This window comes from Mycetomoellerius zeteki, unplaced genomic scaffold (assembly GCF_001594055.1).
Source record: "Mycetomoellerius zeteki isolate Tzet28-1 unplaced genomic scaffold, Tzet1.0 scaffold198, whole genome shotgun sequence".
NCBI lineage: Eukaryota > Metazoa > Arthropoda > Insecta > Hymenoptera > Formicidae > Mycetomoellerius > Mycetomoellerius zeteki.
Window position 1 is genome coordinate 384,423 of NW_017256936.1, and position 12,100 is coordinate 396,522.

The 12,100-nt window shown below is 35.7% G+C and overlaps 2 protein-coding genes across 2 annotated transcripts in view; one reads left to right on the top strand and one right to left on the bottom strand.

Annotated features, from left to right (window-relative positions):
* Window positions 1-113: 113 nt before the first annotated feature.
* On the top strand, window positions 114-2,824 carry Ubc7 (ubiquitin conjugating enzyme 7). Its single transcript, XM_018447142.1, has 4 exons — window positions 114-415; window positions 540-621; window positions 1,299-1,417; window positions 1,527-2,824. The coding sequence occupies exons 1-4, from the start codon at window positions 373-375 to the stop codon at window positions 1,784-1,786; spliced, it is 504 nt and encodes a 167-aa protein (XP_018302644.1). The 5' UTR covers window positions 114-372; the 3' UTR covers window positions 1,787-2,824.
* A 5,896-nt stretch (window positions 2,825-8,720) lies between these two features.
* The window catches only part of LOC108722137 (Suppressor of Cytokine Signaling at 16D), a 5,835-nt gene continuing 2,455 nt past the window's right edge, over window positions 8,721-12,100 (bottom strand). The window contains exons 5-8 of the mRNA XM_018447083.1: window positions 11,852-12,100; window positions 10,987-11,644; window positions 10,728-10,896; window positions 8,721-9,210 (exon numbers count right to left, since the gene is read on the bottom strand). Coding sequence (XP_018302585.1) covers window positions 8,813-9,210; window positions 10,728-10,896; window positions 10,987-11,644; window positions 11,852-12,100 — 1,474 coding nt within the window. The 3' untranslated portion in view covers window positions 8,721-8,812. The remainder of the gene's footprint in view (window positions 9,211-10,727; window positions 10,897-10,986; window positions 11,645-11,851) is intronic.

The window sequence follows — 12,100 nt, forward strand, 5'->3', positions numbered from 1 at the left end:
ATCCAACCAATCATATTCAATCGCTCGGTAAGCATGCCTAGCTGCTTTGCTGTCTTGAACTCGCCCATTGTCGTGTAACCGTTTCGGAACGCAGCCTGCGGCGTGTCACGTGTCAAGTGCGCGAGTGGTGGGGAGAACGGCGCAGGCGCAAGACTGTTTTTAGGTTAGGAGGAAACTGGAAGAAACAGCTGATTTAGATCTTCATGCGAGAAAAACTTAGAGGTTTATCGGAGTGATAAAATCAATTTGCTCCGATGATCCCGGCCGCCACGGCCGCTCTTCGGGGTCAGCCTTAAAAGGACCTTCCGGGAGAAGTCGTTCGACGATTGAACGTTCCGCAACAGCTGACGAATCATCTGCATGATTTAAACGATGGCAGGCTCAGCGCTTAGACGATTGATGGCGGAGTACAAACGTGAGAATCGGCTTTTTATTCTCCTACACCGCAGTAGCGTTAGCTCGCAGTTAGCTTGCTTATTGACGCTTATTCGAGGCTTTTCCCGCGAAGCAGTAACGCCTGCACTATGACGATCTTGCAGAGCTAACCTTGAACCCGCCGGAAGGCATCATCGCCGGCCCGATTAACGAGGAAAACTTCTTCGAATGGGAGGCCCTCATCACGTAAGTTCTCTTTCGATCTTTATCTCTCCAAATATCTTCCACTGTCAATTCGTACTTGCTATGTTATACCCAGTAAACGAGAATGGATTAAAATGGATTGAAATTTTTTTTCTATCTGAATGCGTCTAAATAGCCAATACTTTTTTTTATTTAATTGGATTCATTTGGGTTCAATTAGTTTCAATTGGATGCAATTGGATTGAAAAACTGCATTTCCTATTCACAATTTTAAATTAAACAGTATTCACAATGCACAGAAAAAACTGATATTATTTTCAGATTGAAAGGCATAGAGATATGCTCCATGCTATTCCTATAAATGAATAAATATTCTGGATTAAAAAGCATTCATTTTAATATTTGTGAATCCATATTTCTGAAAATCTGAATCCATTTCAATCCATTTCAATCCATTCTTATTTACTGGATATACAGCTTTCCTATTCTGCTTTTTTTTTCTACCTTGATAGACTTGTTTTTCTGTCATTGCATTGGACTACGCTAAAAATCTTCTTGTTCTTTCGCCAAATTTCAAATATATATTAATTTTACTTGAAATGTATACTACTTCAGTTATAAAAAAAACCTTATGTTTAGTGCTGAATAAATAATATTTTTACGTGAATTTTTTCATAAATTTTTCAATAGATATAAGTTAAATATGATGGAATTTTTAGTGGACCAGAAGGAACCTGTTTTGAAGGTGGAGTATTTCCAGCGAAATTAATATTCCCTCCAGATTATCCATTAAGTCCTCCAAAAATGCAGTTTACCTGTGAGATGTTTCATCCCAACAGTAAGATTGCTATTAAACAAGATATGATGTATTTTAGCTATTAATTGAACAACGACAATGAAATTTTTGTCAGCTACAAATATGAAATTGTATCTTTTCTTTTGTTTAGTCTACGCGGATGGAAGAGTCTGCATAAGCATATTGCATGCACCCGGTGACGATCCAATGGGTTATGAAAGCAGTGCAGAAAGATGGAGTCCAGTGCAGAGTGTGGAGAAGATACTGTTGAGTGTAGTAAGTATGTTGGCTGAACCAAATGACGAGAGCGGTGCCAATGTAGATGCCGCCAAAATGTGGAGAGATGATCGTGAGGAGTTCGAGAAGATAGCTCAAAAGCTGGTGAGAAAGACTCTGGGCATTCCACCTTAAAATAGAATCCATCTGCTGAAAGAAAGGAAAAAGAAAAAGCTGGAGAGCGACGATTATTATTACTTTTGTCGGTCGATGGTATTCCTGTAGGAAACAATAAATTTTTACCTGTGCAGCAAATGAATCTTTTGTGTGCAAATACTTCTTTGTACGTTCCACTAATTATTTGCGCACGGAAATATTGTCGTGAATTTTACACTTACAAAAGGGAAAATCTTCTATGATACGGGAATCGAAAGTGTTAATCTCAAAAAATGTTTATTTTCAACATTGCAGTACAAACATGGGTAATCAAATACATACGCGATTATCTCATACGCTTACATATACCATTTCACTGTGACAAACCAATAACGAAGGACAGGATTCGTTTCGTGTGTTCGGGTGCGTGATTGATGTTAAATATAATATATATTAGTATTTAAAATTATCAACTGATCCCACAAATTACCCTACGGCGATGTTAAAGTAATTATCACATTCGCATATGGTGTTATATTATTCGCATGTAAATGTATATCGGCGAAAACGCATTACCAACTAATATGTTTGAATATCTTTTAATATTTGAGGAGAGAAATATATATTAAATAAATATATTTATAGTATTTCTTTTTTTTACAAAGATGTGTAATGGAAACAAGCGGAGTAGTGGTTCTTTCACTGAAAAATCATCTTTAGAAGACTCATAACAAGTTTGTCAAAATAGCGAATAAACTAAATTGTTCTCGCGGTCAGTTATATTCTTTTATATTTATGAAATCACGCGAGTGCCGATCGAGAGATCGTCAACATGATCTTGATAGAAGTTCCGGAACGTGTGTTGCCGCATCGTATTTACAAAATTAAGAAGTCCGCACAGTAGATTGATTATCGTGCACATCCCGCTCTGATAACAATCGAACTTGGTGACAAAGACGTGCAGGGTGTCCCACTTAAAGCGTCCCAGTCCGAGTAGCCGAACGATTGATTTGAAAGCAAGAGCTTCCTTTTAATTCTAGATATACACAATTAAAATTGTTTTTAATTAAAATTTTTTTCCAGAAAAAATCTGTAGTACTTTTTTTTTCATTGTTAGTGTCCCCTCGCAAATATGACTCCGAGTTGCTTTACGCAAAACACCCTGTAATTAGACTAGAAGAAATAAATTAGTACTCGTCGCGTATACAATAGATGATCTTTGCGATCGAATTGCAAGTATGACTTCAAGGATCAGACAAGTCCATTCTTCGAAATTATCAGCTCTTTATCGAACATATTCATTTATTTCATTGAGCTTTATCGATGCTTAGCCATGTCTGGATAACTTGTTTAAACATCGAAAGTGTATGCAAATGAAAAGAGCATTTGGTCAATTTTGGCAAGGCTCGAAATATCTAATGATTCAAAGATTAACTTTATTTTAAATCGAAAAAGTGCACTTGTTTGTTCCTCAGACCTTTGCAAATTGTACCTTCTCACTCTCGCCTTTTTTTGCTTGGATTAAAATCATCAGTAAAAATAAATACAAGATTTCGCACGTGAATTGGTATTTTATTAATAAACAATACTGAAGTCAAACTGAAAAATGCAGTATTTGTGACTAGCATTTGGCAATTATATGTAAATAATGTTTTAATGTACTTGTTTCGTACAGCCGAAGTACAACATCTTGTACACTTGTTTAACCCTAGGACACTATCTGTACATGCATCTCTGAGACGTACATGTATTGGTCTTTTCTGATCTCCGAAGAAGATTTCAACTTTTCAATATTTTCCAAAAGAAATTTCAGATCTTCTCAATTCTAAAATTATGGTAACATTTTAATTAGGTAAAATAAAATTAAGTCGAGTAAATTTTCGCATGTTCTTTTTTGCATTTTCCTCAAATGTATGCAATCTCAGAGAAGCATGATAAACAACTATGGAAAAGAAGAGTTAGCCTTCTAGGGTTAATTATAATTCTTTGATCCCTTTTCTTATATATAATCCCTAAATAATTTCTGTGCCAAATTTTCCGAATGTATATATACATACACCTAAAAACATAATTTATAAACAATTATGTAAAAATCTTTGTACGCAAAATTACGTCTTTAACACCGAACGAAAATACACAGATGTTGTACTCTGGGTACAGCTGCATACTTTGGCATACGAGAGAGGATGCATTTTACATTCTGTGCCAAGCGATAAGACACCGATCGATGTCGAATCTTTATCGAAACTCGATCGCGCCTCCGAACGAATCTGCCACATTTTTCACAACCAGGATCGGAAGCTTCATTTTATTTGCAAGGTATCACGTCGATATTACGCTTTAAAGATTCATTGCGAGTTAGTCGGAAAATCGAGAGCAAAGTACGCAACAGTGCCGGGACAGTCTGTATATGAACGCTCGACTCGTTTAACGTTTGCAGTGTTTCGCTTGTCGCGAGACGGGTCTAATATCGTGGCCGTCCGTTTATCAGTAATATCACATTTTGCTAGAAGAAGTGTACATTCCAAAGCAATCACTCTTTACAGCGTCGTGCGTGTTTGCGCACAACGACGACGAAAATGTTACAAATATACAAAAATGTTTGACACATACACTTCCTGTCGCCTAATCACGCAATAAACAATCGGAGACGGAGACTTGAGCTACTTTTACGAGCCTCTTCTAGGCTGTAAACGTGCCGTATTTGCGCTAAATTCGAGCTTCGTTATTTATCTTTAACATCTCGATTGATTATTTTAGAAAATTTCATGCTTTGATTATTTTTGCACTTGGCAATATTCTCTTGTCCGATTATTACATTTAGCTTCGACACGCTACAGCTTTGTAGGCCTCCCGCTTGGCGCAGAACGCTACGTTTCTCTTATAATTAATTCTTAGAGCCGGTTGCATCAACTGTAGTTAATGAAGACATTGATTAATATTTGTAATTAAATAAACTTTCATTTTCTCTCTTATCTATACATACTAAAACTATAATTTACAGAGAATTAATCAAGGTATAACTAAACTCGGAGGCGACAGCACTATTAGCGCTAATCAGAGTTATTAGAGTTTTAACTTGAATTAATGTAAATCGATTTAAATTAAATTAATTCAATTAATTAAGTTGACTTAGATTAAAACCAAACTAATTAAAACTTTAATTTAAATCAATTTGAATTATCTAATTTACAACAGTTAACTAAACTTAAAACTAAACTTAAAACTAACATAAATCAACGGTTAATCGAAAATTTGTCCATTACTCCGTTATTAGCTAGAATTATCATCTGTTGTCACGGTAATTAATTAAGCCTGTTAATGCAACTGACCCTTAAACATAATCTTATCGAATAAAACGCTCACGCTCCCTTACAACTAGAATTTCCTTGTAGTTGAAATCACACGTTTTGTCTCGCGTGTGTGTGTATGTGTGTGTGTGTGTATGTGTGCGCGCGTGTGCGTGTGTATGAGATGTGTGCAACTTATGCTGATGTAAATACGCTCGTTATAAAACCTTACTAATTCTGCTCTATATACGTATACCTCCCTCTGTGACTGTGAGGTATTGTGGTACCATTATTAACTATACGCACATGCCTTACAAACCCCACGCAGGACTCGCATAGTCCCCCTGGACGATCTCATTAATATTAATAGTAATTGTATTGCAAAATCTACCTGGTGGATACTGAGTACAAAATTTGTCAGTGTATACGTGTCTGTTTGCATGTGTGTCTGTGTATGCATACTGTGTCTAAAGCGCAAAAACGGAATTTCAAGCGACACACTTTCTAGACAAACATAAATCATATTCATTTGTATCTCGAGGTAATAAATCAGTCAACGAACCACTCCTCGATATCATTGAATGTTGAAAGAATGAGAAAGGGGACCTATGTATCGATAACGTATTCACGATTTTCAGTTACAAATTGCCACAGGAAGTTTTCCTTTGGAAGATCTATAGCAATACTAATGCCACATTGTTAAGCTCTAGGGAACATTGAAATATGAAAATTGATCGGAATAATCTACTTCGATAAAGCTTGCGGAGAAAGTTTGTGTCACTCTTTTATAATTCTTGAATGTATAATTAATAGTTCAAATAAAAATCATATAATAGAATATATAAAATTATATAAAAATATGTATAGAATTGCGCGGTACCATCAAAATCCGACTAATTTCGATGAACGTTATTGCACGACACTGTTTTTCAAAATTGTTTGAGCACAAAAATAAACGCGCGATTATTCTAATCACATGTGAAAATGAAGAATATAATTTCGCATAGCACTAGTCACTAATATTTCACTACTTTCCTTACTATTAACTAAATATTAATTAGTTTTAAATTGGTTACTTAAACGAATAAGAAATCATGTAACATTTGAATTGCGCATTGCGACTTTAGCTACCCTTTATATATTGCCAGAATATTTCCTTTGGTTATATATATTTGTAAGAGTTTTTTACAATCGAGATAACTTTCAATGGTTTCGCGTAATCGATTCGTAAAAGAAAAATGTAAGAATTTCTAACAAATATGATTCCGCATTATTCCATGCTTTTATCTTGTTGATTTGATCTTCTAGTAATCAATCAATTTAAATCAAATGAATCAACTCCAAAGATAATCTGAATTGTAAGAACATTCTATCTGCTACTGAGTTTAGCAGGAAGCACGACTGCAAAGAATAAACACTAAATATAATCTTCAACGTCACAACGAAATATTAATATTAATTTGCGTAAACTTCAACAGAAAATGGCAAGTATGGCACACAAAAAGATTCCATTCGACTATGCGTGTATCTGTCTGTCTCTCTCTCTCTCTTTCTCTCTCTCTCCTCCTTCCTTCGATATATACGCGTGTGTATATTTATATATGCACTTATATGTGTACGTATAAACGGATATTTTGTGCGTGGTTTATGTCACATGTAATCTTGCCATTCGTTATAGTCGATAAAAAGAAACTAGAAAGGGCTATACAGAATTTGTTTACGCTCAGTTCGATCGCGCGTTTCCTCTTTCTTTTTGCCTCTAAAGTTGTACTGCATAAATTAACAACAGAGATGTGATCGTCAAGTAATATTTGATAGGAGATGAACAAATGATTTCGCGTCGTGAATCTCCCCTCAATCAGTCATATTGACTATTCCGCAAACAGTTTTACTTTAGCTGCGATTCAAGCTGCACAGAATCATATCTCAAAGAAAGAAAATTATGTTATCTCAAAAATCTCGTGTCAGCGTAATACATACACAGAATGAATATTACGATATACAATATCACGATTTCTGTTGAAATAGAATAAAATTGATTTTTCATTCCTTTCCCTGGACAATCAAATCAAATTGAAACGACCATAACTTGCAGCTTTAGATATATAGTGCACACGGAAATTTCTTTATATATTCCTCTACTTTCAAGTTTAATCACAATACTCACTTTACGAATCGATACGCCGTAAATCGTCGAAGTCAAAATCACAAGCGCAAAATTATTAATCGTACATCACATCATCGACAATAGCAAAAATTCAAATCCTGAATTAAATTCCGGCATGTAAACGAAAATTTCATTCGATTATTAGTTGTTAATTATCTGCAATTAAATATCTCCAATTATGAATTCCTTTATATTGACTAAAATTTAGTTCTCAGCAGCAAATGTTAAATTTTTGCACACATGGACGGCAACTATGTGGAATTGTGGAGCTCTACACCCAAAATTTAGCTTAGTATGGAAATCCACACTCAAGTAATCCAAGAATTGGATTAAAAATCAACTATGAACTTTTTAAAATGTGCGCATAGCAGAGATTCAACTTAGGGATCATTTATACTGGTCGTAAGCGTATGCCATAGTAATATATAAGGAATGACTAATCGAGCATTTCTCTCTTACAATTGAATGAGAGGGGAATACTCGACTGTGATTAGTCAATTCTTACAAATTACAGCTAATATAAATAATCCATTACCGACTGTTAGACAGAGCGTCGCAATTCGCAATTGTAAAAAAGGGGACGGCAACAAAGAGCACAAAATAAATAAAAATAAAAAAGTGTCGTCATTTTGTACTCCCCTCCCTCCTTTCGTCAGTCAAAAATTCCACATCCACAGGCGCACTCAGAGAAAAAAATCGTATCAGTAACTATAAATTTGTAGTGAAATAGCGCCTCAACTATATACATATTATTAAATTCTAATAAGAATACTAGATTAAGTGAACTAAAAAAATATAGTACATTAACCATATAAACAATTTATAAATGGTTAATATTATTATATTTTCTTAGTTCACTTAATTTACTTATTGTTCTTATTAAAGGTTTCCTTCTTAGGAGAAACTGAATTCCGCTACGTCCCTCTGGTGACAAAGCCGCGTACTACTCGTACTGAGCGACACTTTAAAAATTTTTGTCTAAACTAGAAAAATGTAATTGTTATATCTATTTCCATGAAGTCCAAGTAACTACTCAATGTAGTTGAGTCACTATTTCACTACCAATTAATAGTGCATACAATTTGTTTCCGTGATTATATTTTTATAATATTCAGCACTACTTTAGTTTCTATTACTTTGTAAAACTATAGTTACAGGTACTTCAATTGCAAAAGTTGCCAAATTTATAGTTGCTGGAACTATTTCGTTTTCTCTCAGTGCGAGGTAAGTTGCCGTCCCTGTTTGTACATATATTTAATTAAACTAAGAAATTAAATTCATATACCCTAATTCATATAAACTCATATACCCTAATTCACATAAACTCAAAATTAATTGAATTGTAAAATAAATTGTACATTAATAACATATTTTAATACAACTACAAATGAAATTCCGTATATTCAGTCAAAATTTAATTCAGCGATCTTTTAAATTTTTGCACATCGATAGAATTTGAATCAAAACGGCGATGTAAATTTTTACATGTTGCGAAAATTTAATTAAACTGCGAATTAAATTTACGTTAACGCCGCGAGCGACGTTCGGCGCAAATATCTCTTTGCACAGAGAGCGGAGCGAAGGAGGGAAAAGTCACACGGCTATACCTCACGAGAGACCCTGTGGCGTGAAGCAGATCTTCTCTAATTCGCCGGTCGACGAGCTGACCGGCGATTCGGCTCGGTCATCCTGTTCGGCCGCCAGCTGCTCGCTGTAATAATGGGGTGTGCTGAGATAGTCGATGAGCCGCCGGGGTAACGGTAAGGTTGGGATCAAGTCCCTGCGCACCATCTTCAGGATGATGAACCTGCACGTATGCTGCAGGCTCTGCACCTGTTTGAAGCGCGACACCGGATGGAGCAGCTGTACCCGCATTGGGCCTAGAACTGGCCGTCGGTGTAGGAAGAAGAGATAGCGACCGCTGCGTGAATGCTCGACTGCGTTCTCAATAAAGTCAACGATAGTGTGCGACTTAAACTTCGTGCAGCTGCCGAAGCTAAAATTACCTGTATGTCGAAAGAAATGGATTTAAAGTGCACATGAAAACAAAAGTCGAGAATATTGTATATAGTGTGAAGAATAATAAACGATTTATTAAGACCGTATGTGAATACACAAGTAAGAATTTAATGCCTATTACAGTTGAAGCTGGATCTTAGATGCTTTTAAATAATTTCTATGTGAATTTTTATACTAAACATGTAGTCATTTGAACTGCGCGCCGAAATGATTTTTCGGACTTATAAACGCAATTAAACTATTATAGTAATATCACAAATTAAATTGATAAGCAATTTAATAATTTAATGCTCAATCTGGCATCCTATTAGAAACATGTTAATATACTGAAAAACTGTAAATAAATTTAATAAATAAAAGAAGGGCTACGAGCTAGTTACAATATAAAGAATATTTAATATTCGTACAAACGTTTCGACGCCGATCGGGTCATTTTCAATGTAAACACAAATAACATTACATAAATTGTCGAAGTATTAGGTCAGATTACAGTATCCAGTAAAACATATCGGTTATTTCCGTATTCCCTATTATTTGATGTGTGTGGTCCATATGTAAAATTAGCATCATTTGACTGATGTAAAAGTGATCTCCTCTTATTTAAAAAAAAAAATCTACAATCTTGATTTGTCGTAATGATGTGAGTCAGACGTTGAGAGAAAAACGCAAAATTAACGTTATGCAGTTAACGTCACCTGACATAGTCGAGGATACATGTGTTCTCACCAATATATCGTATCATGGTTTACCTTTATCTACTATATATGACTTAGTTAATTTTGCGTTTTTCTCTCAACGTCTGACTCACATCATTACGACAAATCAAGATTGTAGATTTTTTTTTTTAAATAAGATGAGATCACTTTTACATCAATCAAATGATGCTAATTTTACATATGGACCACACACATCAAATAATAGGGAATACGGAAATAACCGATATGTTTTACTGGATACTGTAATCTGACCGAATACTTCGACAATTTATGTAATGTTATTTGTGTTTACATTGAAAATGACCCGATCGGCGTCGAAACGTTTGTACGAATATTAAATATTTTTTATATTGTAACTGGCTCATAGCCCTTTTTTTATTTATTGATTTATTCTGATTGAGCCATATTAATAATTTATTTAGTAAATAAATTTATTGCAGAAAATATTACCTCGGCCGGGAATTGAACCCGGATCTCTTGTATTCCGTACGAGTGTCCTAAACCTTTAGACTAAAAAGCCTCGATAGTCTAAAGGCTTAGGACGCTCGTACGGAATATAAGAGATCCTGGTTCAACTCCCAGCCGAGGAGTAATGTAATATTTTCCGCAATGAATTTATTTACAATAGTTTAATTTATAAGTCTGAAAAATCATTTCGGCGCGCAGTTCAAAGACTACATATTTAGTATAAAAATTCACATAGAAATTATTTAAAAGTATCTAAGATCCAGCTTCGACCGTAATAGACATTAAACTCTTATTTATAGTGTGAAGGTAATAGAACTTACCCTGATCATGTTCTATCCTTACATGTCGCACACAACTGTTGAGTCTAAATGACAAGGAAAAAATGTAATGATCATCACTGCTGTCTCGCACGATGAATGAGCCATCCGGTTCGTTGGATAGTATCTTCTCCGCCGCTTCACCGGATATAGGTCCCCAATACCATCCATACTGTTTTAGAAAGCAAAAATACCACAGAATACTCTCAGTAACTCTTTCTCCTATCAAGAGTCAATAAAAAGAACAACAAAATTTACATACATCCTTTACTTTCTCGATACTGGCTGCAAAATCCATACTCGTGTCCTCAGCAGGATCTTCTTCTGGTCGCACGACAGGCGGCGGAACTTGCTGCTGTACTGAGCTCGGAGACTCACACTTGGGTGCCATTGCAGTAAGGGCTTCTTCCGCTTGCTCTACACCCACTTGACTATTACTCTTGGGCAGAGGTGGCAAAGCGCGCTTGAAGAATGGCAGCTTCTGTGCGGACGGCTCTACCTCAGATGGAGCGGTGTTATTGTTGTTTGTATGCTGATCGGAATCGACACCCTCTTCCTCTTCAACGATCTCTCCTTGTACGATGCTGTTCCGTTTCTCTACAAAGTGATCTGGAGAGCCTAGTCGTCGAAATCGGAAGATGTTACAGAGCGTCTGCTTGAGATTTAACGAGAAATTACGCTGACTCTTCTTCATTTTCTCTCGCTCGGATTCGCTCTTCTCCTTATGTGATTCGTCGCGCGCTTTCTTGTGTCTGATGCTAACAAATGCGTTCCTCTTGTGTTTCTTTACATTATTAGAATTATTGTTGTTATGATTGTTATTATTGTTGTTGTGATGATGGATCATCAGGCCGTTACTAGTGCTCTTATTAGACACCGGCGTGTCCGTGGACGAGTCCGTGTGCGCATTACTGTTATACCTATTATTAGAGAGCATTAGATATTATTAGATTAATGACAGAGCCAATTTGACAGTAGCCAAGAACATTTTGATACCTAATTCAAGTTATTTATATCAAAAGTAAAAGGAACAAAACAGTGTAGAATAAAAATTCATTATTAAAAAATTCTTTATTGAAAAATATTCTTTCGCTGATTATCTTATCCATAAAAATTATCATACTTACCTATTATTATTATTTACACTGAGGGCCTTAGGCGTTGCAGCGAGATGCACTGGTGTATGACCCAATAGAGGAGCCTTGTCCCGTTTGATCTTATTCTCGCTAGAATCGCTAGAGCTCGAGTACAACGTCTGTAGATACTGTCGCACCTCGTGCAAGGTCATGTGGATCGGTTCACCAATGTTATGTGCATGTCCGTTCGATGGTCTGACACTGTGACGACCAGAAGTACCCGGTACGCTGTGTCGTTTA

What these genes read in the sequence shown, in the direction of transcription:
- Ubc7 (XM_018447142.1), top strand. Translation starts at nt 373, where the DNA reads ATGGCAGGCTCAGCGCTTAGACGATTGATGGCGGAGTACAAAC. An exon ending in ATTGATGGCGGAGTACAAAC is followed by an intron (nt 416 to 539) that starts GTGAGAATCGGC and finishes ACGATCTTGCAG; the next exon opens with AGCTAACCTTGAACCCGCCG. An exon ending in GAATGGGAGGCCCTCATCAC is followed by an intron (nt 622 to 1,298) that starts GTAAGTTCTCTT and finishes TGGAATTTTTAG; the next exon opens with TGGACCAGAAGGAACCTGTT.